Consider the following 27,295-nt stretch of genomic DNA (forward strand, 5'->3'; position numbering starts at 1 on the left):
TAATTGTAGGAGATTTTGCTTGTGTTTTCCATAGCAACAATTTTTCTTCCTTTCAGGCAGCAGATTTTTGCAGCCTTCACAGAGGAGTTTCTGGCAGCACCTTTTACAGATCAAATATTCCATTTCATCATTCCAGCGCTTGCTGATGTGCAGACTATTTTCCCTTATGAACTCTTTCTGAATGCACTATTATTAGCAGAAAGTGGATATTCAAGAAGAAGTGATCAAGCCCCATGGCTTTTCTACTTTGTGTTAACAGTTGGAGAAACATATTTGGGTGAGCAAGCTGAGTGAACAATTTGTTGTTTTTTTCATGTTGGAATTAATATGTTACATATTTCCTTGACATGGTTCATTGCCAAGTAAAAAGGACAAATTGTGGATAAGAGTATTGGAGAGATCTGTTACCTCTTCTTACCCTTTTCATCATAAAAATGCACTAATTTGATAACATCTGGTGTAACTTGTTTTCGTCATGTATTTCTGGTAAAATATTTTTCATAGCCCAGTGTGATCTCACTGATGATTTTTTGTTTCAATGTGTGTGCTCTAGGATCTCTTTCAGAGGAAGGACTTCTTGTGTATTTGAGGGTACTCCAAACTTTTCTCTCTCAGCTGCCTGTGTTTGCTGCTGGTACAAATTGTCAAGATGCAAGCAGTGATTCTGAAGATGAGGATGAAGAGATCAGTAAAATAACAACTACACTGGTAAGCAGTGCAGAATTCCTGTGAATGGGTTTGTACAGCAGCAGCACCAGCAAAGATAGGCAAAATCATGATCACTTTAAGTCCAGTATTTTTCTATAGGTGTGGAAATTAGTGATTATTCACTGCAAGCAATTGGAACTCATTGCTTACATTAAAGGAAACTCCTTACTAGATCCTAAACTACAGATAGTGTCTGTGAAACTACAAAGCTTTTTATTTAAAAAAAGGCTTAAAATTGCCTTTTTACATTTGTATTTTACAGAGATTTTGTTACTCTCTGCGTTCTGTAGGTCCATGATGATGCTGAAATATCATGAAATACACTGATACTCCAACTTAGTATTTGCATTTTTTTTTTCTCATGGAAGTAACTACAAGTTCAACTACAGTTTTTATCATGTAGGATAGGTCTGTATATACCCACTATCTTAAAAGCCCTCAAAGGGAAACACCTGCTTTTTGCAATAATACATAGAAAGACTGTTACAAATAGAACTTCACTATAGTTTAAACTTATAAACAGAATAAATCTGTGCTAACTTTAGCCTACTACTACTCATATCAAGGCTTTGACTAACCAAAGTTGAACAAATATAAATTCAGCTGTTTCTTACTGGCCTTTATGTAATCTTTCAGAAGATACAGCCATTCCAAGGACTTAGTGTGCATGCTTTACTTCTACTATGTGAGAAATCTCACTATATTTTAAGTTCATTAAAAAAAAACTTAGGAAGAGCCATGCTGTCAGGGAGCACTTGCAACATTTGACTTGAGTGTTTTTAGATGCTGCATGTTACTGTCACACCAAAATCTTTACCAGCATAATGTGAATAAAATACTCAATTTGCCAGGCACATACACTGTGTGCAATGTGAATATTGACAGATTCTACTTAAGGCTTACAGATAGGTGATGCTTAAGAGATTACTTGGTAAAAAAAAAGCAGTAATTTCTGTTCACAGATAAGTTACACTAATTCATAAATTAGAAAAAAAAATCTGCCCTGAAGAGGCTTTATATAAATAATATTATTTATTGAAATACATTTTTCTTGTGTGTTTCTCCTGTGATTTTTTTGTATATATTCTATATTTTCATGTATGCTTATCTTAAAAAAAGAAAAAAGCTGAGTGGGAGGGGACCCCCTCTTTCTTAAACATTTATAGCTGGTTAACTTCAGTGAGCCCGACAGCTTTGATCAGTTGGGGGCAAGATAAAGATAGGAAATTAGGAGAAGAAAATGTTGAGGTGGACTCAGTTGTATGCCAAGAGAAAGCATTCCTCATCACACACTGCTGATACAACCCAGACATGTAGTGACCAGTCTGAATTTTGTTATTTGTTAACCCAAGAATTGTGAATGTGAAAATACTCCTTGTCAAGAACTTTAGAGTCAACATCCATTTCTGGGTTTCATATCCAGTGCTGACGGATGTCAGTGGAGAAGAGGTGATTGTTCACATGTTTCATGCCAGTAAATGATTTTGCCTAATTGTGTGCAAGTGTTGCAGAGAATACTTACAGTAAAGGCAGTATTTCCACTGGCCTCAGTGAAGGATGGATACCAAAGAACATTTGCCTGCCTGGGACCCTGGCTCTTGGGTCTGATATTTTAACGACTTAGATATACATATGTGCTTCTGTTTTATTTATGGTACAAGAAAACTTAATTCTAGTTAAATTTGGAAGTATTTTTTTATAGAAAAGGTGGTATAATTAAAAAGAATTAAAAGTAAACTTTCCTTTGATGTGTTTGTAGGGTGATGGGAGAATATCAGTCCAGTACATAAGTGAGGAGTGCCTCAAGAAGTTGGACACAAAGCAGCAGACAAACACTCTGCTGAACATGGTGTGGAGAGACTCAGCCAGTGAAGAGGTCTTTACCCTGATGGCATCAATCTGCCACACACTTATGGTACAACACCGAATGATGGTGCCAAAAGTCAGGCAAGTAGAAATAATAGTCATCTTGAGCTGTAGTATATCCAAAATTAGTTTTCTTAGATAGACTTGTTTTAAATTCCTTGGGGAGTTTTTCCTGTGTTTTCTTTTACAACTAGCTGAAATAAATTAGAATTTAAACAGTAACTCCACACAAACCAAAGAGTGAATTTTTTGTTTCTTTTCTTGCTGTTTACTATGCCCTCGCAGGATTCTTGTAAGCATTTTATCTGTTCCTTTGCTCAGAGGCAGTGTTAAGTGTCAATCTAGTAGATATTGGACTACCTTGTTTTTAAAACATTCAGTGCTGTGAATTCCCCAGTCTCTCTGGCTAGCTGAGCACTGAACCAACTTGTTCACACCCTTCTTTAATATATGTCAAAATCTCTTGCTGCAAATTAAAATAATTCCTAAGTCTTGAAAATTGCTGTTATTTGTGAAGGATTTGGCACCTGAGATGAAAATAAAGGATATGTTCATTTCTGCAATATTCTTTTACAAAGATTGCAAACCACAAATGTCAGAACAATGGGAGAAGATTTTATCTTTTTATTATCAGACTGAGACCCATAAGTATTAACATTGTTCTGGTGCAAGTAGTTTTGAGTACCTATGTAGTTGCTGGTAGTAAAGTAAGTATTTAGGGAATGTTGTAAACATAATTCAAACTGCATTGTAAACAGTGATACAGAAAACTAATTAGGTGCTATCTTAGCCCAATGGTGTTTATAGCTGCTAGAGGAAGTAAGATGTCAGTGAAACTGTGATTGCTCGATTAGGGTAATTAGTTCTTTGTAGACTAATTGCATTAGAGCAGGATGTGAGACCTGGAGATCATAGCAGCAGTTGAATTAGTGTGCCAGCTTTATTGTTGCAAGTAGTACATTGCCTTGGATAGTAATTACTGAGCTTAAATGCATCACTGCTTTGACTGGAGGCTTGCTGTTGAACTGTGTGGAAAAGGGTGTTTAATGAATAAAGAAGTCACTGAACTTTAATTGTATGAGTATGGCATCTATTTCCTCTGAAAAGTTCTTTTGGGTCTTTGCAATTATTTGTGATAACAAGCTCTTCACACATTGGATAAATCCAGGAGTTAAGAAAGTTCTATACAGCATCTTCTAGTAGAAAGTAATTTACAAGTTGTGATTTTTGAATAGCTTAATTTTAGATATAAATAGCAGATACTAAGGTTTCTATTAATGATACCAGTACAATTATTTTCATGGTCAAAATGAACTTAATTTATGCAGATATTTAGTAATTTAAAGCAGACATTTAATTACTAGTTCTGACTTAGATGTCACCTGTAAGTACTGAGTTTGCCAAGGGTCATCATTTCTGCAGATGTTAATCTTTTGTCCTATTCTCATTGCATTTCAGACCTGGCCTAGGTTACCAAGCAGCTATTCTAAACATAATTTTTGAGTGTTTTTTGAAGGACAGATTGTGTTTATTTGTGGAATTTAAAGTCTTTTGAAAGATGCTATACCTGCTTTGAAGCTTTAAAATTGCTTAATATCCAGAGTGAAGTATATCTACTTAATAAAACCATGTAGAAATAGTTAAGCAAAAATAATTTATCTCAAATTACTTTTAATATATTCCAAGAGCTTAATAGTACTCTTTTATTTCATGTTTGGAATCATACTGGGTCGAATGGTTTAAGATAAAGTTGTTGTTAAAAAGACTTGGTTTATTTAACAGCATATACATCTGTAATATAAAATAATGATAAAAACCTAGGAGCTTCAAATCTGAAAAATGGGATGATAAATAGAGTAATAATTTAAAATAATTTTTCAATATCAAGAAAATTTGACAGGCTTTAGAAGGGAGCAAATGACTAGAATATCAGTATTGTTTTAATAGTTGTGACTTTTTTTCCCTGCTGGGACAAAGATGAGAATTTTAGAATATAGACTTGTTTCACTCTGTTAAACATGAATGCTTTTTTTTTTTTTTTCTTGAGGCTTGTCAGCACTTTTATGATTTGACTGATGATAATGATATTTTGTGGTTTTAGAAACATTGGTGTTGCTGAATCAGCTCAGTGTTTTCCTTGGTTTTGCAACAGAGACCAAGACCAAAACAAGATACCCACAAGTATAAAGGAGGAAGCTTGTGAAGTTATTTTCTGATCCTCTAGACAGGGTGGTGGGATCCAGAGGTGGATAACTGAAAAATCACATTGCTTTGGGTTAGTTATTAGGAATTTTGATGAACTATGGATAATTCTGGAAATATGCAATCAAGCCAAATTAAGGAAGAAGGTCACAGTACAAGAAAACCCTGACTGTAGCCTGTGTTCAGTAACCTGGATTGGAGATGTAAAATAAAATCCTGGTTGTAAGGGAGGAGGTTGTGAGTTCTGCTTGTTTTCAGAAAGGATGGGGCTTTAATATTTTCACTATGAAGTTGATACATATTGTTGAATACAGTTATTAAAAAAAAAAAGAGAAAAATCGTGTCTTAGACTGTAGTTCTCATAGAGAGACTTGCATGACTATTTTCATCAAAACTATACTTCAAATGAATAGTAAGTTCTGTTTCTATAACATATTTTGGGGTGTAATTTAATACCTTAGTCTTCATCTTTATTAGTGCTGAGTATTCCTTAGTGATGGAAGCTGTGCTGGTTTTGGGGTGTCTGTTGCTGTCTGCCAGTGCCCCCAAGTTTACTCCATAGTCACTGTTCATCACTGCTGCTAATTACTGTAACATTGCTCCTCTTAGCCTGTGCTTCAGAATTGTTTGGCAGATGCCTCTCTGGTGTGATCTGAGCAGCCTGTCTTCTGTGTGTGCTGAGATACCCAGGCTTTACCTGGGGCTGTTGGGATCATTCTTTAGGCAGCATTCTGACTCTGCTGTGTTTTTATTAAAGCCAAAATCATTGTGTATGCAGTTTTAACCTTCTTTTTGTAAGCTTTGCTTTATGTTCTTGGCCCAGTACATGCAGAGATAGAAGCATAAAGCAGCCTTAAGAGCAGGACTGTTCATTCACCAAGGGCTTTGCTGCTGTCTCATACCTGTGACACCTCACAGTTCTGCAGTGACAGAATCTGCTGCCCTGGCAGCACTGACCTGTCACAGGCTGTGGGAGCTCCTCTCATTCTGCTGGATTCTCTTCATTAACTTAAATGGTCTCAGTGGGAAACTGGGCCCAATTTATGACCTAGACTGAAAATCTTGCCTTTAACTAATTAACTTGTAGTGGTGCCTCAGCTAAATTAAGCTTAATGGGTCATTTAATCTGTCCCATTGCACAGGAGGAATTTGACACTTTTTTTTAAACCAGAGGTGCCCAAAATGCTATTCTGGCAAGTAGACATAAATCATGTGGCCTTTGTGGACAATTAGATACCTAGAGAGAGAAACAAGGTTCTAAATAAATGATCGTTATGTACTTACTTTTGGGAACAGATAATTTAATTTAGTATGATTAAAATTGATACTTAACAGGAATCACCAAAGTGAATTTAACTCTATCACAGCCTGAGGCTGAGGCAGTGTGTGTTTTTCCACTTGAAAGAAGTTTATCCTTTCTGGTAGCAGAGAAATGTTTCTTTCTTCCAAATGACGGTGCTGAATCTTAATATTGGACTTAAAAATCTATTAATGAATCCATTACATAAAACATGTATAATGATCTCATAATAAAGATGTTGGTGGCATTCAGTGAGATTTTCAAGAAAATGCAAAACCTCCAGATATGAGGAGTTTAAACTAGCTGCTTAGGTTGTTTTTAGAATAGTGCAAATATTGAAAATAAACCCCTGAATTAGATTTTACAATTTTACATATAAATCAAAATGTCTGTAATATTTTTTATTTTTATTTTTGTGTGTGTGTGTATTTTTTTTTTTTTTCTGTAAAAGAAAAAGCTCAAGCTTTATATTAGCTGATCTGTGGACTTTGTGGACTCATAAGGTTTTTTCCTCAGGATATCTAAGCCATCCCTGTATTCTTCCACATTTTAACAGCAATTCTTGCACTGTGTCATTTTAATGTAGCTCTACCTGGAAAGGATTTTTTAAAGCAGATGAACATTTTTCTCTGCCAAGGAAAAAGACCAAATAAAGTAGATTTTGACTTACTTAAATTCTCAAAGTTTTAATTTTTTTACTTTGTTTTCTTTTTCACAGTTTTTTTTTTTTCATCAATGTGAAACCAAAAGGTTTGAAACTTCATTGTAGCTAATTTTGTAGATAGTTCTAGTTGTAGATACAACTTCTCAAAGCCATTCTTATATTTTGTGGTGGGTTTCTTTTGTATTTTTTGGTTACAATTGTAATTTTCAACTTTGAAAGCCAATTTCTGTTCTTGGAGTGGGAAGGCAGTTGTTTTTTCTACCATCTTTACTTTTGCAATGGATTAAATTTCAGGTGAATCTAGCAATGCAAATCTCTGGTAACACATGGCCCAGTTCACCATTCTGAGTTCAGTTTGCAGTTCTGTTTATTTTCTGGTCACAGTATGGAAACTTTAGAATGGAAGCTTTAGAAATGATGAATTAATTTGCTTCATATTTAAGTTATTTCATCAAGATGAAACAGGTTGAAACATTCATTAGAAACAGGTTGTTGATACCATCTTTTACCAAATGTGCATTTTTGTACTTAAATGGATTTTCAGGAAAGGGAAATGTGAGAGTTGAATGCATTCAGCAATTCTGGAACTGAGCCATGAAACAGAGCAGTTGCTACAATTGACTGCCTGAATCACAGATATGGAATAAAAATGGCTAAAACTTAGCAAAGGTTATTATTATAAGCTCTTAAGGTTTGTCCTTTTTTCCCCTTCATTACTGCTGAATATTGCTAGAATGAAAAAATGAATTACATTATGATAGGTTCATTGTCCATAATGTTTGTTCATTTCTGCTCAAACTGTTACATAATTTCCAGGGATGATTGTGAAATTAGCAAGTTTTTGCTTGGAAGCTGCGTGAGACCTGAAGGCAAGATGCCAAATTACTTTTCATTTTAAATATGAGCCTGACTGAAGGTCACTTCATTTTGGAAACCAAGACATCTGAGCTATCATTCAGATATTTAAACAATAAAATCAAATCCTTATTCTAAATTAGCTAGGTATGATAAGGCTGTGCTTTCATGTTAATGCATAATTTTTGCCAAATGTCAAAATAATGTGATTTTAGAAGGGAATAGAATTCTCATGTATCAAATTCAGGTTGAATTTTTCTAAAAAAAGCACGTAGTTAAAGTAGAACTTAATGTAATAGCAAAGCTTATCTTAAACTGCCATTGCATTAGCTGCAGTTGCTTCAAATTCAACTTGGACTTGGTAATGTCCCCAGTGTGCAATTTCTATGAAATAAGTGAAGCTCCCAACTTTTAAAGGTACTGATCTATGCATTTAAAATTCAAAGAGGCACACTGCAAACTCAAGGTCACTTGTTCATTTCCCATTTTCCTGCATGGCCCTGCTCTATTTCCAAAACTCCCTGTACCTGTGAAACAATCCTTGGTGCTTAGTGAGGAGTTCTGCCCTCCTCATGCTGCTTTATCCTGGCACAGATCCTTGTCTGTGCAGCTGGATCTGGGGGATGCAGGTGAGCTGGGAGCCCCTGGAAGGGACCAGCTGTGGGGTCAGGATTGAGGCTGTGCTGGTGGGAGGGAGCAGCAGGAGCAGCCAGGACCCAGGGACTGGTTTGTGACAGGGTGTGTAGGTGTTCTTGTGTGGGAGTTAAACCATTCTCCAATGTTTTGAAGTTCTTTATTGATATTTAACTTTTTTTTCCTTAATGAAATATATGCTTCTTTTCCTTTTGCCATCTGGCAAAATTTAATTTCCATGTGGTCCACATATAAATACTTTGTTTCCTCTCCCTGCTCCCGTTTCCAGCCTCCTATCTCTTGTATGCCTGGTCACAGAGAATTTTGATGTTGCAAAAATATTGACCACTGGGAGATGTTGATCTTAGTATTTGTTTTTCTTATTTCCAAATAGGAATGAGGAGACCTAGCAAAATAGCATCTAGAAAAATTAACTGAATACTATTCTTTGGTACCTGAAAAATGGCAGTTTAGTCAGTGGAACCCAGTTTGGTTCCTAGAAGACATTGTTTCAAATGATTTTGTCTCATATGTTGTTTCCTGCAGGGGGAACAGGAAAAGTCACACTAAGGTTGACTTTTTAGTTTCAGGAAGCTTTTTAATTCTCATTTCTATGAAAAGTTGATCATACTGTAATCATGTCTGAAATAATGGGGTTAAAGTCAGTTCTGTGTATAACTGACTTGTGAAATTACACATTTATTTTTACTAATAAATCAAAACTTTTCAAACAAACAGTAGACAATTTTCACTCTACAGATAGATTACTGTATGTGTAGCTGTCCTGCCATTGTTTCACTGATATTCTATTTCTCTCTGCCAAGCTGAGTATAAAATTGTATATAATAATAAAAGTATATAATTCTGACATAAGTGAAGGTATTTCAATCTACCTTTTGCAAAAAATTGCTGTGTTTGTTATTGTTAGAAGAACCACAGAAGTGACCTGTTAACTAATTTGGTATAACTTTCTGTATTAGAATTTTATAAGTCCTAGATCATTAATTCAATGTTATGTTATTTTTATTAATATATGCTGAATTGTGCAAAAGACTGGAAATGTGGTTTTATAGTGTATAGTTTGTTGCTGATTTAATGAAAAGTTATTTTTGGTATAAGGTTTTATATGGTTGGTTTTCAACTCTTGGGGCTTTCACCAGATTTGATCTGAATAAGACCCTTCATCTTGAAAATGTAAATTTAAATTGTTAATTTCTGAGGAATGCTTGACAGAAAAGTTCTTATAGAAACATTGTGTTTTGTGAATACAGTATTTTGGAAGACACAATTCATTTGAACTTCTTCTTGCAGGCTTCTTTATAGTTTAGCCTTTAATGCCAGATTCCTGAGGCATCTTTGGTATTTGATATCTTCAATGACTACACGAATGATTACAGGGTATGTATTGTGCCATTTCTGAAACTGATTCTTTGTTAAAATAGAGCATATCTAAAGAAAAGAGAATGGGACAATTAGAGATACTTACCTCCTGTGATTTCCTAAAACTGAGCAAAATCTTGGAAATCAGTCAGAAAAAAATGAAATATTACTTAAAATGAGTTAAACATTTTGTAGTTCTTGGAGTGCTTACAAGCATCAGTGTAACAAGCACTGAAGCCCCAGGTTGTTCATCCCAAGAATGTGAGTTATAGCTCACATTCTCTGACTAGCCCAAAAATAGCTGGTGGCAGAACCACTTTTCTGGGAGCTGAGGCACTGAACCTACAGATGTATTCAGTGCTGACATGCAGAGAATTATTCTCTTTGTGTCTTTTAAGTATCTGCAGTTTGTATGAATTAATGCCCAAGTTTATTTATCATGGCAACACTGAGGTACCAGTCACAAGAACTTCTGAAGAGCAACCTTATTTTCCAAAAATTGGAAATAATAGTTATTTGACTTCAAAAAACAATTTTTATGTTGCTGTTGGAGCTACTGCCACATTCTTTTACTAGAATGCTGAAGGTAGTACTTTATAGTGCTTTGTAGAGTGTTTTATTAACCCTCCCTTTTACACTGCATTTTGTGTTTTAAGGTCTATGGTGCCACTCCTTCAGGTGATTTCAAGAGGCTCTCCAATGTCTTTAGAGGACTCCAGCAGAATTATCCCTCTCTTCTACCTTTTCAGTTCATTGTTCAGTCACTCACTTATTTCTATTCATGATAATGAATTCTTTGGTGACCCAATAGAAGGTGAGTTTTGAACATACTAAATAGCAGTGCTTTGTAAAATGTTTTTGTGTAAGGCTGGAGAGCTCCCTGGGCAATGATTTGCTGACATCTGGGAGGAAGGAGCTTCTGGCCTGATGGTCCCCTGAGCACTCAGCTGTCAGCTGGCTCTTTTATGGTGATTGCACTTAGAAAAAAAGAGAGAAAAATTAATGGTCTGTACCTTGGGATCCCTAGCCTTATACAGGGTCTGATATGGAAGTTCTTAATCATGGTAATTTTTAATGAGTTAGTGAAGAGAGCAAACTTCTGGACTGAAGCTGTAGTTTAATGTATAAATTTAACATAGCAGGAATCAAAAAAGTGATAAAGGGGATATTGTAGTTAAAATAATTGTGGCTACACACAATCCCAAGATTTGATCTCTTTTTTCTAAATGTTTACTCATTCTCTTTTTGGGTGATGTTTCTTTTCTCTACCTTTAGATTATATGTTTGAATATTAAAGTTTAATTAAATAAATGTGTTTCTTGAAAGTCATTTAAGGAAACTCAAGCTTGTGTTTCATGCAGTTGTAGGTCAAAGACAATCATCAATGATGCCTTTTACCCTAGAAGAGCTTGTGATACTGTCCCGCTGCCTTCGAGATGCATGCTTAGGAATCATAAAGTTGGCTTACCCAGAAACAAAGCCAGAGGTTCGTGAGGAATATATTGCAGCATTTAGAAGTGTTGGAGTAACAAAAAACACAGAAATGCAGCAATGTATACAGACAGAACAGAAAAGGTGGATTCAGTTATTCAAGGTAAATTGAGTCAATTTTCAGAACATAGCTGAATAAAATTTTCATTATGCTGCTGAAGATATGAAATGAGATTTTTTTTTTCTCTAATTTTACTGCTGTTGCTACAAGGAATATAGATTTGGGAAGATTGCTGTTTGGCAAATATGCTAAACTTCAAGTAACTAAACTGATAACTAACCATTTTTTTTCCTTCTGTCAGCTCTTAATTTTCTTGCTTGCCTTGCTTATAAAACAGTTACTGTGTAAAATACGGGGTTTAACTCAGACTCCCATTCAGATGGTGCTTAAGCATGTTATAACTTTGCATAGCTGTGAAATTCTAACAAAATCTAATTATTACTCTAATTACTATTCTGTATTAGAGACTTCACTATATTGGTACCATGCTGTATTGGTTTTGTTGGTATTCTCCTAAAACCTGTTGGTGTTCCTCGTTTTGGGTTTGCTGGAATACTGAAGGGAAGGTGAATCTGGATTAGCAAATGTGAATTTAGTGTTCTTTCTGGATATCCACCAGTGTTTTTCTTCTGGTTTTATCCATCCTAAGCTAAGACATGAGTTAAGAGAAGCTGAAAACATTGGCAGAAAAAAAACCCTAATATAACTGTTGCTGAAAAAAAGGAGTGCTTGACTTGTCATGAAAATTCTGCAGCAAACACATCTAGTCAGCTAAAATTGCTCATTAAAGAAGTGGGAGCAGAAGAAATGCATTTTCCAAATTGAATGCTAGATTTACAGTCTGTTTAATACTGGCGACCTCTCGCACACTAATGTTCAGTTCGAGTCATCAGCTGTCCCTTCAGGTCTTTTATCACTGCTTTTGTCAAGCTATCTATTTAATTGAAAGAAGTTAATTGAATGAAAATGATCAACTAAGCTTGTATTAATATTGCTAATGGAACTTTCTTCTTGGCCATGTTTGGAGAAAGATGTCATGCTAGACTTTAGGAAAGGCCCATTAAGGCTTGCACTTAACCTGATGGGCTAATTAAGGAATGCTTATTCATTCTACAAGTCTAAGGTAGCCTCTATCCAGCCTATTCTGCCTGATTTTACAACACATTTCACTTATGAGCATAAGCATTAATAGCAGTGAGAGTAACTGATAATGTTTTGATTGCATGGAATACAGTCCTAATGCACCACTGGATTTGTAATTTGCACAGATTGATCTAATATATGTTTGCACAATGTAATTTAATTACTTGTCTTTAAATTACCAAGTAAACTTTTGATTTAAAGGTCACTAATGAAACCCCCAATATGTCTTTTTTTTGAGAAATATGTAAGACCAGGGGTATTTTTATGCATGCAGTTCATATCGTGCCTCCTTCTTTTTGTTTGCTTTAATTTGTTATGCTCAATCTTTGTATAAGTGGGTGGATTTCAGGTGAATTTGATCATATTTTGCTGTCATTCAGAAAGCTGTAAAATCCTGAGTTACTTTGTCCCACTTTGGCAGTCAGACATTAAACTTGTAGTGGAACTGTCAAAACTGGGTGTGCTCTTAACTATGCTCAGGAGCCAGGGTTGTCTTCCATCAGCTGAATTGGAAATATAAGTCTTGTGGGTATCTGAAAGGCTCCAGTTTTACCCAAAAAAAGAAGTAATAATACAGCTTCCCTTGTTTACTTCTCCAGAAACATGTTTGTTGTTACAGACAAAAATTGAATGTGGCTGAAGTTAATGTCATTGATAAGACTCCTCTGCATAGCACTGAATCTTTCCTGAGGGCAGCTTCCAAATTGCTTCCTGCCAGTAAGCAGGCAGCAGCACCTTCTTCCAAATCATTAAAACAAAGCTAAAGGAGTTAATTATAAGTTCAAGTAGAAAATACTTTTTCTTTCTTTTACACTATGTCAAATATATCTATCAATTACATGGGATTTATCTTTGCTAAAGCTTTTGCAAGCTGCTGGCTGAAAAAAGGCACATTCCTTCCTTATTTGTGTTTTTAATTTCCCTTTTTCCTTTTTTCTTTTCCTCACTTCTTTTGTGTATATTCCATGTCTCTGGTGTCTAGTGAAACACATATGTGTGTATATAAAGTGAATGAAATCTCTATATGTACACACACATATATACATACACACGTAGACTTTACTTCTGCAATGTAATGGTAAATCTGGAAACAGGCTGCTGACAGTCATGTGCATATTTGCTAACAAATTAAAGGTCTTTGGTAAGATTTCCATGTGCAAATGTCTCCATTCAACAGAATCCCTCATTTTTGGCTTGGTAGAATGATGAGTAGTGTAGTCAGCTGTTACAGATTTTGTAGAAAATCTTAAGTTATGAGTACATGAAAATGGATTTTGTTAAACAAAATAATTATTTCACTATCTTGAGTTAATCCTGTGGAATCAAGTTTCTAATTTTGCTGAATTTTAGTTTTAAATGCTGCTTACACTGGACACTGGAAGAAATTCCCATTTTAGTAATTTTTATTGTAGTGCATCTTCCCTTTCAATGGAATACATACTTACAAAAATTGTTACAAAGTTGAGTTGGAGTGGCAACTGGGTTAGTGCTCTCAGTGTCCATGAATTCTGCAGGAGAAACCCCAATTTCACCTAATCTGATTCAGCTTCCTTTAAGGTTTATTCAGCCTCTTATAAAGTCCTGTATTTACATGGTCTTCATGTGTTTAGTATGTTCTGATTTTATTTTCCTTTTTGAAAACATTTACCTCACAGTGGCAATGGGACCAGAGAGCTTCAGTGACTCATGTAACCTGCACTGAATTTTATAAGGGAAAGGTGATGAAAATTCCCATGTAATCAGACAGTTCCCTTAATAACATTCTTTGTTCTGTCTTGAATAAAGACATTACCTTAAAAACTGGTTGTTAAAAGCTCTTTTGTGTGGCATCTAGTCACAGAATCCTTTAGAAGGCCCATTAAACTTTGTTACTCTTGACACCTGTCTATTAAGATTGTCTTTTAGCAAGATTATTTCAGAAAAGCTCTGTGTACATTTTTTTTGTTATTCATTTTTCAAGCGCTGTACTTTAAAGTTGCCAAACAGATGGTTGTTCATTGTAGCAGTGATAATGTCTTTTTAGCCTAGTAATTTACTATTCTATTGATTCCACTTAATTATGTTTTATGTAGTGGTGGGTGAACTTGATTCAGCTTTGGACAGAAGAAATACAACTGAATATGGCAGTTCTGCTTGAGGTGGAGAACTTGTTACCTTGGTTTCTCTACTTCGTTTTTCTGGAGTGGAGGAAACTGCCAGGAAAAACACTAAAATTGCAAAGATGCCCTAGTGACCATGATAACAATTTTTCTCAGCCTCTCAATTTTGCTAGGAAGATAAAAGAACATTATATACATACATAATATACATTGTGTGTATACTTGGTTAGGTGTGATTTTCTTTAAATAAGTAGTTTAACGTTGATAATTATTTGTTTGGGCTTCCCTGAACTGGCATGCAGCACTTAATTAATAAGCTAGGTTTTTTGATGTCTTGCAAGTGAACCATGAGTACTTAATTTCATTCTAAGGTGTTTAAGTCTAACAGCAAGGTTTTGTGAGTTAAAAATAAGTGGCAATTTTATACATTACTGATTTTTCTTAGAAAAGCTTTTGCATTGTGAATTATGTAATTTCATTCACAGTGCTAAATGTATATTGAATGTCTGTGTTTCTGACACCTAGGTCATCACAAACTTAGTGAAAATGTTGAAATCTAGGGATACAAGGAGAAATTTCTGTCCACCAAATCACTGGCTCTCAGAACAAGAAAACATTAAAGCAGATAAGGTAAGAGTTATATCCTTTTCCACAAAGCCTTGCAGGTGCCAGATTTTCAATGGTTCTGTTTGATTCCTTACAGTATTAGTGATGTTGATTTTGTATTGATTGAATGGTTTAAAACCTGGAATAATGTTGCTTTTCTCTGATGTAAGAGTCTTGAATCTGTTAAGAAACTTGTATGTTAAAGCACATTTCCAATCCATAAAGAGGAACTTGCCCTGCAGTTCAAGAGTGTAAATCACTGGCATTTATAGCAGAGGAGAATTGGAAATCTGGTAGCATTTACTTGCATCATCATGAAGTAAAAAATGCTAGATGGAGGAATTGTACTATAGTGAGGAAAATTCTCTTCCAAAATAAAAGAAAATTCAGCAGCATTTTCTGTAGTTACTGTAACTAGAAATTATTTTTTTTTCCTAAGAACTTTTGAAAAAGATGACATTGATCTCAAAAAGTGTATAGGTGTGTGCAAAAGAAAAAGCTAATGCCTGCTGTGGACAAATTCCTTTGAATCATGACACATGTTCAATATAAAATAAACAGAATATTTGACATCTCAAAATTCCAAGTCAGCTTCTCTAGTGTCCTAAATACCAGAACTGAATGTAGCATTGTGTAGTATTTTTAAATACATGGGATTTATATTGTATTGTTGTTAATTGTGTGGCTCTCCTGTAAGGCACTAATGTAAGGAGGGATCAGCAGAAATGAAGACACACTCCTGCATATGACAACTCAGTGCATTTACTATAAAGTAAATTTTAGTGTGTAATTAGGTCCTGTTTAACTGTGAAATCCTGTTAATTTGTGAGGTCACACAGCTGTATGTGCCATCAGCCAGACATGTCTGGAGAGTCAGGAGGATGGGGAGGATAGGACCTCTGCAGTCTACTTTGGATGGTAAGACACTGCCTATGCAATTTCAGCTTTGCTAAGTCCAAATAAAAGTTTGCCTTATGCAAAGAAATCTGTCTTTTCTGCTACTCAGTTGAGTGTTTTGTAATAAAATCTTCGTAACCAAAAGCAAGACAATCTTTCATAAGTTTAGTTAAGATATTTTTTAGAATTGTGTACTTGTATGTGTGTGTGCATGTTTTTAGAATATTTAATTTTATTTAATTTAATAATTTACTTGTTCAAGCTTCTGCTGACATTGATGAGGGGAAATAATGGGGTGGAGAAATGATGTGTTTTTAAAATAATGTATTAATATGTATAAAAGGCAGTTGGATAGGCTAGGAAATTAATACAGTTTCAGAAGATGTAAAGCATTGAGATTTTGCTTTTGCTGTATACTGTAAAGAGACATTTTCATTATATAGTAAACTGTAACAAACAGGCTTGGCATGCTAAATATTGATTCCTGTTTATAAATATTGTCTCTAATTAACTAAGGCAGAAACTTAAACCTCTGAATTATTCAAAATATCAGGATTTTATGGAACTTGCAGAGAAAAATTAGAGAATGGGACAAACTTAGCAATCAGGGTAAATGTACACTAAATTAGTTGTGCCAATATGCTGTCTCATAGACAGTCTGTTTCTTCCAGCTTTTCATACCTTTTCAGCTTCCCTATTCTAGAATTTTGCCTCTCTATGAACAGGTAAAATAATCATTAAATCACTGACACTTGTGCAGAAGTATTAATGAATTTAAAATTGGGCCTTTAAGTGGCAAAATGATTAATCTGCAATAGTCCTTGTCTTTCAAGACAGTGCAATCTGCTTGAGTTAGTTTAGCCAGTAGATCATGTAGAGACTGGAGCCTTTGAATGCTGCTGTAGGGTTGTACAGAATTAAGAGCTTTGTCCAGGGTTGAAACCTAAAGACTTGTTGTGATAATTTTTAGTTGAGTAACTATGATGGTAAAAGTTTTATTTTAATTACCTTCTTAGTGTAGTTTTCAGATAATAACTAGTTGGCTCAGTTTAAGTACTGCTGAGAATTTTTAATTATATATTTTTTCAATTTAATTTCTTTCTTTTGAAGTCACCTCTTCTCCACATCAGCAGTCCTTGTTTCTTTCACTGACCTGCATGACTCTCCACAGCTGTTTATACTGTCTGGATGTTCTCCACTGTCAAACCTGTTCCACATTTATCACTTCCACATTTTCCTGGTCTCCTTGCACTCACACCTACAGTACCTTGACTCTCTGCCAGGTCTTCCTTCCCCAAATGCCCCCAGTTCTCTCCATTTCATGCCTCCCCTGTGGGGGATGAGGAATGCCTGTGCTGTGCTGGTGTGAGCAGCTGTTCCCTCCTTTTTCCTGGCTGGCTTCAGGTGAGCTGGCACACTGAGCAGTGCTCTCCTGGCTCTGCCTGTATTCAGGTTGCCAAAGGAATTTCTCCTCTCTGGCCCATTGAAAATTTTCGCAGTACTTGGTATTTTTGAATCTCCTATTCTCTGTCAAAGTTGAAGTTCAGCTGATGAACTCAGGAAGTGTATTGAAGGCAAAATGGTGAGGAAACATGGTTGTGTTCATGTAAACCTCCTTTTTATATGAAGTCAGACTAAAAAGAAAGTGCAGTCAACATGAATGTGTGAAAACAAGCAGGTAACCTTGTACACATGACTTGTTTAATCCCTCTTGACTCCATATGGGTTAAAGCCAATTAGCATGAAAGTACTGCTGAATCACATATGGTCATGTTTATTTGTGCTTTTTCATTTACTTAAATGGCAGACTTGTGAGTTCTAAATGCCCTCTGTATTGATGACTCCATCCCATATTTCTCTTTAAAGAAAGAAGCTGTGATGGAGAAATGCAGATAAAATTGACTAATTGACTGAAATAATTGAACTGTCGAAGTCATGTAGTAGTTTACCTTTGCTGTACATGCACTTTTCATTTAAAATGCTTTTAACTGTTAGCTTAATAGGCTTCATACATTGACTTTAATTAAAAATGTTTACTAAGTAAACTAAAGGTAATCACAAATAAGCATTTTATCAGAAATTCCAAAGGCTTGCAATGTTGAAACTTCTCCCAATGAATATATATCAAGATAGTGATGTTTAGAGCCATATCCTATTAAATTGGTGCTTAAAATATCCCTACTGAAAGTGCTTCGAGGATTTAAAACACAAACAAAAAAGAACAGAAGTGTTCAGTCCAGAAGATGGCAGAAGATGCTTGTCACCATAGGTAGAAGCCAAAGAAAAAACCTTGAAATTGTGATAAAGAACTTCAGACAGTGTAGTGACATGTAATTAATTACTAATTTTTTAAGACACTCTATGAATAGTCCAGACTCTGGAGTTTTTTTTTCCCAGAGAGGTGATTATTAAACATGAAAATGAAACAACCAAGGCACTGTGGGTGTTGTTACAGCTGTAGACTGAAGTCAGGTGGACCTTTGGCCACAGTGGCTCCTCAGTGAGCAATATTGACTGTACTTAATTAATTTACAGTCAGATCTGTGCTCTCTGGCTGAGTTTCCTCCCATGAAGTTAGGGCAGGATTGTCATTTCTACTGTGCATCACCAAAAATTGAGTTTCCTAAAAATACCCTCTGTGGGCTCAAAGAAGCTGCACAGTAGTTTGGGAACTGCATGAATGAGCCTCTCTGCTGTGGCTTCTTGAGTCTTTCTCTAAGATTTTTGTCTTAAGTGCATTATACAGATTATTGATGATGTTTTTACTGTTTCTGCAGTGACTAGGATTTAATGTGGTCACTGTGACTTTGCTGATATGAGACAAAACTCGTTGATATAAGTGTTAACTTTCTGTTGGTTTCCTTAGATTTGGTTTAATTCTAAAGTTTTTTACCTAAAACAACTTGATTGAAAGTAGATGATGTAGTTGAAAGCACAATAATGTAAACTATTTTGAGCATAAGCGTAGGAATATTGTATATTCCTGCAATGAAAATTCTAAATCATCACAGTTGCTAATTGTCTTCTATCATGCATTTTTTTTCCTATTTCCTAAGCTAAAAATATCGGTAAGATTTTTTTTTTTCTGAATAAAATAGAGGTATGGAAGTATGTATTTTTATATGCATTTGTTTTTGTGTATTTTCACTGCTTATATTTCAGTTTGCCTGTAGCAACTGATGTTTAAAGCAAGGTAAGACTTCGAGTGAATATTTAATAAATGAACCATTTTAATATATGTATTTTTATACAAAGCAGATTGAGTCACTTGATACAAAATAAATTACTTTTAAAAATGTTGTTTCCAAAATTTTTAAAATTATTGTTTCTGTTTTAAGTGGGTTTGGAACCAGCACCTCTTTCTGTATCTGAAGAACGACAACTTGCAATTCTGACAGAGCTACCTTTTGTAGTTCCTTTTGAAGAAAGAGTAAAGGTACCTAATTTCTAATTTAATATGCAATTGGTTTTTTTAGCTTTTGTTTTGAGTAAGTGTGAAAAGATCACTCAGTTAGATAGAAACAGGATTCAGTTCAGATTTCCTACAGAAGGATATGACAGTCTGCACGGTTCTTTTTTCCGTACTCATGCAGCAGCTGAACATTTGGAGTAAATGATTTCTGTCTTACTTTCCTACTTACATTGCTCTTAATAATATTTAATAACATTGAAGTTAGAAACATTTATTCCGAGGCAGGTGAGAGCAGTTTGCAGTCGGCTCTGGGATGGCTCTACACGATTGCACCCCCTGGTGGTGGCACAGCACCGGCCAGCCGTGTCTGTACCAGAGTGCAGGGTCACAGATGGAGACATTGGAGCACTGTGGCTTTGCTCCAAATGAGATAATGGATCTCTGCTTTGGCAAATTAACACCTAGAGATTAAATTACTGCATTCATAGCTGAGTAACTGAGTTTCAATAGGGTGTATAGCTTAAAATTTGCAAGATTCTTGTACTTGATTGATTTGATTTGCTTCTGAATGTTCTTGAGATTTTATAGATGTAACTGTTAGTTCTGTTGCCTATTTCAGTTTCCATCATAAATATTCTAAAAGTTTGGTTTTTTTCTATTAAACACATTTTTTTAAAAAACTGGTTTAGTTTTAGTATCAATTATTTTAAAACTGGTCTCTAAATTGTCATGGAAATAATACATTTCAAGACACTATCAAGGAAATGAAGAGTAATTCCATAGGGAAAGTCAATCTTTATTTGTCAAAACAGACAGAGGCAGCTTTGGTAGAAAATGTGTGGTTTTTTTCTCAGGCTTCTATGAAACAGTTGTTCCAACAAAACATCTTATAACTGTGTGGCAATCCTACACTAGAATTACAGGGAATGTAGGAGCTGACCTCGAGTAGGGATCTCTGTGTTATGACTTAATAATTTCATTCCAGCCTCTGGATTTCCTAAAGCTGTGTTCAGATGCATATATGTTATGTTTTTGGAATTCATAAAACCTTTTTTGGTGCAGTTGGAATTCATAGAACCTTGTGTGCTTTTATCACAAAAACTAAGATAACAGTGGCACGAGAGCTTGGAGATAAAGGTACAATTGAACTTCTGCAGTTCAGAGAGGGGGTCCAGTTACACCATGTTTTGGAACAAGTGTGTACAGTCCTTTTTGTATAATAGTGGGAGTCAGCATTCTTTTGGACTCTCCCACTGCTTCTACAGAGCAAGTTGCAATAAGGGAAGAAAATATCATGACCATAATAAGGTGGGTTTTTTTCCCTTTTGGTCAGTTGCTGTCTATTGCCCTGTAATTTGATATGATAAGCTCAGTGCTGCTTGTGTTTGTGGGTTGTTCCATATGCCCTTTCATTTTCTGACTTCCTCTTGCCATTTTTACCTTGACTTACTAGATAACAGATACTCTTACAAGCCATTGCAGAGTTCCAGTTCCATGGTAGGTTCTTCAGCATTCTGGCCCCAGGGAGTGTTTTCCCCTTCAGCCTTAAGGCACATTGGGGTGCACCTTTCAGTCTGTGGGAGGTAATGAATCCAATTTGTAGCAAGTGCCTTGGTTCTCACCTCCTTAGGCCAAACTTTGGTCAGCTTGGCTATGGTGATGCTACTTCCCATGGTGTGTGCTTCAGTCAGCTTGTTTTCCTGTGTTTGTCTGAAGTCATTGCAAATGCTTCAGTTGTGCATTAGGGTTCTCATTTTGAGGACTAACACATCCAGGAACATTGGGTTATATATAGGGAGTCAGGGTCAGTACCAAAAAGAGTTTTGCTATAAGATGTAATACCAAGTGATTTTTTTTCCATCTAGAATTGAATAACAATAGTTAATAAACTCTATCTAGTCCTGATTCAAGAAGGAGAGTGGTGGTGAGCATATTCTCATGCTCTGTGTATAGAAAAAGGTGCCTGTGGCTATTGCCTTGATGTTATAAAACTAGAAAAATTTAGGCCAGAAGGGACCTCTGGAGTACTCTAGTCCACACCTTTTCTCAAACAAGAATAATTTAAGACTTGGATCAGCATGCACAAGGACTTGTCCACATGAGTTTTGTCTGTCTCCAGAAATGTTTATCTACAGACTCTCATGTAACCTTTTTCAATACCCAATCACTCCTATTATGAACTTTTTTCATTATGTCCATCCCTTGTTTCTCTTTCTGCAGCTTGGGACTATTTTCTCTTGTTTTCCTGCTGTGTACCTTGGGAAAGGTTTCTGCTTTGTCTATACTGTAATTTTCCTTGTTAGAAAGCATCTTCTCCACTAGCAACAGTTGCCCATAAAAACAGTAGATTTGAGACCTTATTCTGCCTTTGTTTGCTGGGGTTAGATTTCCTCTTTCATGGTTAATGTGTTGTTTTTAAAAATCCCTGCAGACTCTTACTTAATCTTCTTCATTAATAGATTGTCTGACGTATTACTGAGAGATTCTGTCCTTTGGAAAATGTGCTTGTCTATTTGTTGAACATGGGAATGATGCCAAGGGAAATTATAGTAAACATACACTGCCTGGATAGAGGGAATATTATTATACATTAGGCAACCCCCTCCCATGCTGCATCTTGGCATAGAAGCACAGTTAGCTAGTTATTCTTCAGGGGAACAAGTTCCTGTTGTGAAGACTTGAAAATGGACAGTGTGAAGTTCAGTTTGTACTTTACCTGGCATAATTGTTTTGAATTTTTATGATGCTCTGGTTATTTTTTTAATGGCAGTAATATCCATTATTTTAGTCTGAATTATTTGTTCACTGTTTATACAAGGGGAACTGTATTACTGAGAATGTTCCTGACCATTGCAAACAGCAAAAAAAAAAAAATTATTTACCAGTACTGAAAATAACTTCTGTGTATAAAATATTCATGGGAGTTTTTTTCCTTTGGTTTTGAATACTTTGCATTTCAGAACTCTGAAAGTTAGGAAAAGGAAACTGGAAGCACTGGCCCAATGTATGTAGATTTGCCTCTTTATGTTGAGGGAACTGAGGATGATATCTTGGCACAGAAAAGTTCTTTGCATTTCTGTCCCCCTCCTCCCCTTCCACGGGGCATGGCTCTGTATTAAAGTTTTGCAGCTCAGTAAGACAGAAGACAAATCATTTTAAAGTGAGTGCCAGAGGCAGCACAAAGGACAGTAAAAGGAGTGAATAACCATCTCTCATCTGCACAATGATATGATTGCTCTTTTCACTCATTTTAACAGATTTTTCAAAGACTGATCTATGCTGATAAACAGGAAGTTCAAGGAGATGGGCCATTTTTGGATGGAATTAATGTCACTATCAGAAGAAATTATATTTATGAAGATGCTTATGATAAACTTTCCCCTGAGAATGGTAGGTTTACAGTTAAGTTACTAGCTTGTTACAACACTTTATTGTTCTTACCATGTACTTCCATATTTGCTTATTTTACTGGTATACTGTAGGTTTATCAGCCTGAGATGTGAAAGTTCTTTAAAGTTAAATTTCCATGTTTTCACAGAAGTGATTTTCACCCATATTCTTTCTGATAATTGCAGTCTAAATAATCCCTTTACAATCTATTTTTATGGTGCTTTTATTCTCATTTGCTCATCCAAATAATTGTAATTTGTATATTTTTCTATGTAATTAATTAGGTATTATCTGCTTTGGTGATCTTTGCCAACAAATACATACAGACTGAATGGGGTTTGCTAGGTACAATGTGTCTGATAATAGTGCAGGGCTCTTTTTAATGATGGGATGTAGTACTATGCATTTTACTACATTGAATTAAATCATGTTCAGGTGAATCTGTGTGAATCTTGCACTCACAGTATTTTACATAAATACAATTTTCAAGTTTTTTCTGGGTCTCTTTTAAATATTTCGTAGGATTTTTTTTCTTCCCCTGCCTGTGGTCTTATTTACTTCTTTTTTGATGACTCTTAAAACAAGACCTTTTCTACAAAGCGAGTGTTTCACAAACAGAATGTTCCAAAATTCAAACCAGTAATAAGAGTTTTGCTACTGTTTACTAGATCAGTTTTTATTCTAGCATATATTGTTTGTGTGTACAATTACATGTGTTTTCATCCATACAAAACTGAAGCAGACAATTGCATTTGAGTTTGTCTCTCTTCTGTCTCTGCAGAACCTGACCTAAAAAAGCGCATTCGTGTTCACTTGCTTAATGCACATGGTCTTGATGAAGCTGGTATTGATGGTGGTGGAATTTTCAGAGAATTTCTGAATGAACTCCTCAAATCAGGATTTAACCCTAATCAGGGTTTTTTTAAGACCACCAATGAGGGACTGCTTTACCCTAACCCTGCTGCACAGATGCTCGTTGGAGACTCATATGCCCGACATTACTATTTCCTTGGGAGAATGCTTGGAAAGGTAAAAACAGTGTTCTGTAATACAAAGCTATAGCAGTACTGAAATTATTCAGTAATGGTATTTTTTCTAATTAGGAGGAGTGGATGGGAAAAACAAAAGATTTTCCCAGATTTGAGAGACAGTAACTTTGAGATGTAGAGTATGAACGTAACTATTACTAAATTTCTGGTTGTTTTTAATAAAATATGTATTTGGGAAGTACAGGAAATATGTGTTATTCTGGCTGCCAGTTGAGCAAAGTTTGTGTATGTTTGCTTCTGTGCATATCCTTGTGCTTAAGGTTAAGTTGATTGAAGTCACCATCTCTACTCTGCATATAGTGATTTTCAATCTGGAGCTTTTAGGAATGTGACTGCAGTTGCATTTTCATCATTTGGAATATATGAAATGAATGTTTTAAACAGTTACTAATTGTATGAGGTATATAATTCTTGGTAGCATTTACAACTTGCCATCAGCATTTTCCATACTTAGGTGCCACATGCAAATTACCTTTCAAATATTTTGTTTGGGATTTTGTACATTTTGCCTATTTCTTGAGTTTTAGTGCTTGATAATTTGGTGATATGAATGTGCAAAGGCTAATAGATGGTTGTTGAGCTAGATGAAGCATGAAGGGGGAAGAACAAAGAGAGAAACCATTACAAACATTAATTACATTCAATTTTCTTTTATGGTCAGGTTTAATACTGAAGCTATTTCATTCTAAGCACTCAAAATAATTTTTATAAAGCTAATAATTGTGAAACAAAATTTGGAATGCAAATTCCATTTCAGAAAAAAGAAGTATTAACTGCTACTTAGCTGTCTAATACTGAAGATATTTAAGATATAAAAGTCCCATTTAACTGCCTGAAGTATTTTGGAAGCTAAAATGCTGCTGCTGCCTTGCAGTTGGTTTGATGGGCAGTTGGATGTCTTTATAATGTAGCTGGAAGCTGTTTCAAGGGATGTTGTTGGCAAACAGTGAATTGTTGAAACAGTGCTGTGCTTGGGAGCTGCCAGTTGACTGATTTAGGTAAAACTGCCTCTTTGTAAGCAAATTCCCTGCTAATGCATCCTGGCTACTGCCACATCCAAACTTCTTAAAAAATGGAAATCACAAATCTGCTGTTTCAGTAAATAATCTGTCTTTGAGTGATGTTCCCACTCTTTTGGGAGATGAATTCAGTACTAATACAATAGTTTAGATAGATACTATAGATATAATATAATAGATATAACAGATACTGCATATCCAAGCTTCATTTTCTTTCTGCATGTATAAATTTGTGGAGTGGGAAAGCAAGTACTTGTGGTATTGTTAAGGAAGTTACTTCACCACAAAAATGTTTTTTATGTATAGAGGAAGGAGGCAGGGCTCAACTATCGGGGAAGTTTGAAACAATATTTAAAAAAAAAAGATTGTCATTTTGTGTCTTCAGTTTCCTCTGTCAAAATAATACATTGCCTACTGTAATTGAATTTCAAATATTAGCATGGAGACAGAAGTTGCAAGGTGTGTTTTATCTCACAGAGTGCTGCAAGTAGAGGTTTTTTTTTTGTTTTTTTTTTTAAATCAGAGAATCTATTATTTAGCATTTTGAAAGCATAAATTGTTTTTGTATTTGCAGTATGTGTAGATAAGGTAAGAATTGACAGTGCTACTTAATAATTACCCTTGCCCAGGTGCACAGACACCTTTTTAGTAGTGTATTTAGAGGCTTGATGAATTAAACAGAAAGATAAGGCACGACCATACTATTCAAAACCTGCCAGTATTGTGATCTTGGTTAGGTTATTGGATACCCACTCATCCGTTTCCAAAAATGTGTCCATTTTATGCTTTGCACAGGGTTATTTGAGAGCAATAGTGAATTATTAAAAGCCCCTTTGCAAACAAAATAGATATAATGCAAAGGAAGCAATCAGGCATCCACAGCAATTTCTTCTTTGTGGAAGCCAGTATGGAAAGAGTGCTGCCACCAAAAGCTGTCACGTAAGAAGCTTCAATGTTATCAGAAAGCAAATACATTAAAATATAATAATTTATAGAAATTCTCTGTGTCTTGGTAACCACTTCATACTAATATCCAAATGCATTAAACTTTCAGCATCATGAAGTTACACCTTGTTCAGTTTTCTTATGAGGAAGTTTTTAACAGCTTGACATCCTCTTTGTTCATTGGTCAGTTCAGAAGCAAAAATATCTGAAGAGTTAAAACATATCTTGAAAAATGGTATAGCTGAAAATGTAGATAATTTTAATCCTGAATAAATTCCTGACTTTTGGGTGTATTTTTCTAGTTGATGAAGAAATTAAAATCTGTGTGCAAAATGCATAGTTTGTTCATGCAGCTTTTGTAGTCACTGGATGAGCAAAATGTCTTGTAGAAATAATACTGTGTGGTAATTGCATATGTTGTCCAAAATCATCCTTAAAAAAACCCCAGAAATGAGTTTGCTTAAACAGCAGCTACTCAAACACTTCCAAAGTTTACATTTCTCAACTGTCAGTGACTTTACTCTGAAATGTAAATATTACCTTAGCACTGGTGCCTTTTAAGCATTTTCCTTTCTCTTCCTCAGATGGTAAAGCTCAGCTTGCCGTGCCCACCTTTGGTGAGAGTCTCCTACTGCCAGAGGGGTTAGGAACTTGAACCTGTGTGTTGCCCACTGGAAGCACAGCTGGGATTCTGAGTCCCAGGCTTTTCTTGAGAGCCAAGGGTGTCCTGGCCTGTCAGGAATGTTCAGCAGAGGAGTTCTGACCCCAAGTCCTCTTAGTTGTCCTCTCTGGAAAGTGAAGTCCTCTTGTCCCAGGTGGTGTCCCAGAGGGATGGATGGTCCAGATGCTGTGATCCTTTTCTCTCTTGCTAGTTTTGGGCTGTGGGCAGGATCCTGGTTTGGTTCCACTTCCTTTCTACATGCAGGGGTTGTTCTGGCTGCACTAAAAATCTCCCCATGTGCAGACTCTGCTGCTGAAGATTTAGCAGTGGAGTAGAATTGGCTCAGGAAAACATGAAAGGTGCTTTTTTGACAGGCTGCCAAGAAGCAACAAAGCAAGGAAATTTGGAAGCAACACCTGAGAATATTAAATGAGAATTTACTCCATGCTGGTTCTGGAGTGGTCTGCTGCAAACCTGAAAAGAGGGAAACACTGGTTAACCATTCTAGCAGAAGCAGTACTTGGTAGAGCAGTGATGGAGAAGTAAAATCTCAACTTCACAATGTTCTGACCTAAACTCAGTCTAGTATACAACATATTTCTCCATTTCCTATTTACATTTGCATTTGTTCAATGATGTTACTGTGACAGATGTTGTGGAAAAGGACATTATTTGCATTTGGAATTCTTTGCCATCAAGCTGCTGATTCTTAGGATAATTTACTTAAATTTCACGAAGTATCAGCATTAGTGTAAGAATATGGCAGGAAATCCGTAGATAGATTAGTATGATAATTTTTATGGTTTCCTCTTCTTCCTTTTTGACATAAGCCTGCTAGTTCTTGCATTTATTTTGTTTTGCAGTGACTGTCTTTGCATGTTAAACAAAATTACTTTGACAGTAGAGGTTTCTGTATAATACACTGTCTTTGCATTTACTGAATTCTACCACCTCTCTTATTCCAGAATATTAAA

The 27,295-nt window shown here is 35.5% G+C and overlaps 1 protein-coding gene across 1 annotated transcript in view; it reads left to right on the forward strand.

The window, feature by feature from the left end:
- Positions 1 to 27,295, forward strand: part of UBE3C (ubiquitin protein ligase E3C) — a 69,747-nt gene that overhangs the window by 19,236 nt on the left and 23,216 nt on the right. Inside the window, exons 8-18 of the mRNA XM_079300305.1 lie at positions 57 to 277; positions 554 to 708; positions 2,468 to 2,655; positions 9,540 to 9,626; positions 10,265 to 10,422; positions 10,970 to 11,202; positions 14,868 to 14,972; positions 15,779 to 15,866; positions 19,184 to 19,281; positions 22,515 to 22,647; positions 23,429 to 23,676. Of these exons, the coding sequence (XP_079156431.1) occupies positions 57 to 277; positions 554 to 708; positions 2,468 to 2,655; positions 9,540 to 9,626; positions 10,265 to 10,422; positions 10,970 to 11,202; positions 14,868 to 14,972; positions 15,779 to 15,866; positions 19,184 to 19,281; positions 22,515 to 22,647; positions 23,429 to 23,676 (1,714 nt within the window). The remainder of the gene's footprint in view (positions 1 to 56; positions 278 to 553; positions 709 to 2,467; positions 2,656 to 9,539; positions 9,627 to 10,264; positions 10,423 to 10,969; positions 11,203 to 14,867; positions 14,973 to 15,778; positions 15,867 to 19,183; positions 19,282 to 22,514; positions 22,648 to 23,428; positions 23,677 to 27,295) is intronic.

The sequence above is a fragment of the Erithacus rubecula genome (genome assembly GCF_903797595.1).
Source record: "Erithacus rubecula genome assembly, chromosome: 3".
NCBI classification, from domain to species: domain Eukaryota; kingdom Metazoa; phylum Chordata; class Aves; order Passeriformes; family Muscicapidae; genus Erithacus; species Erithacus rubecula.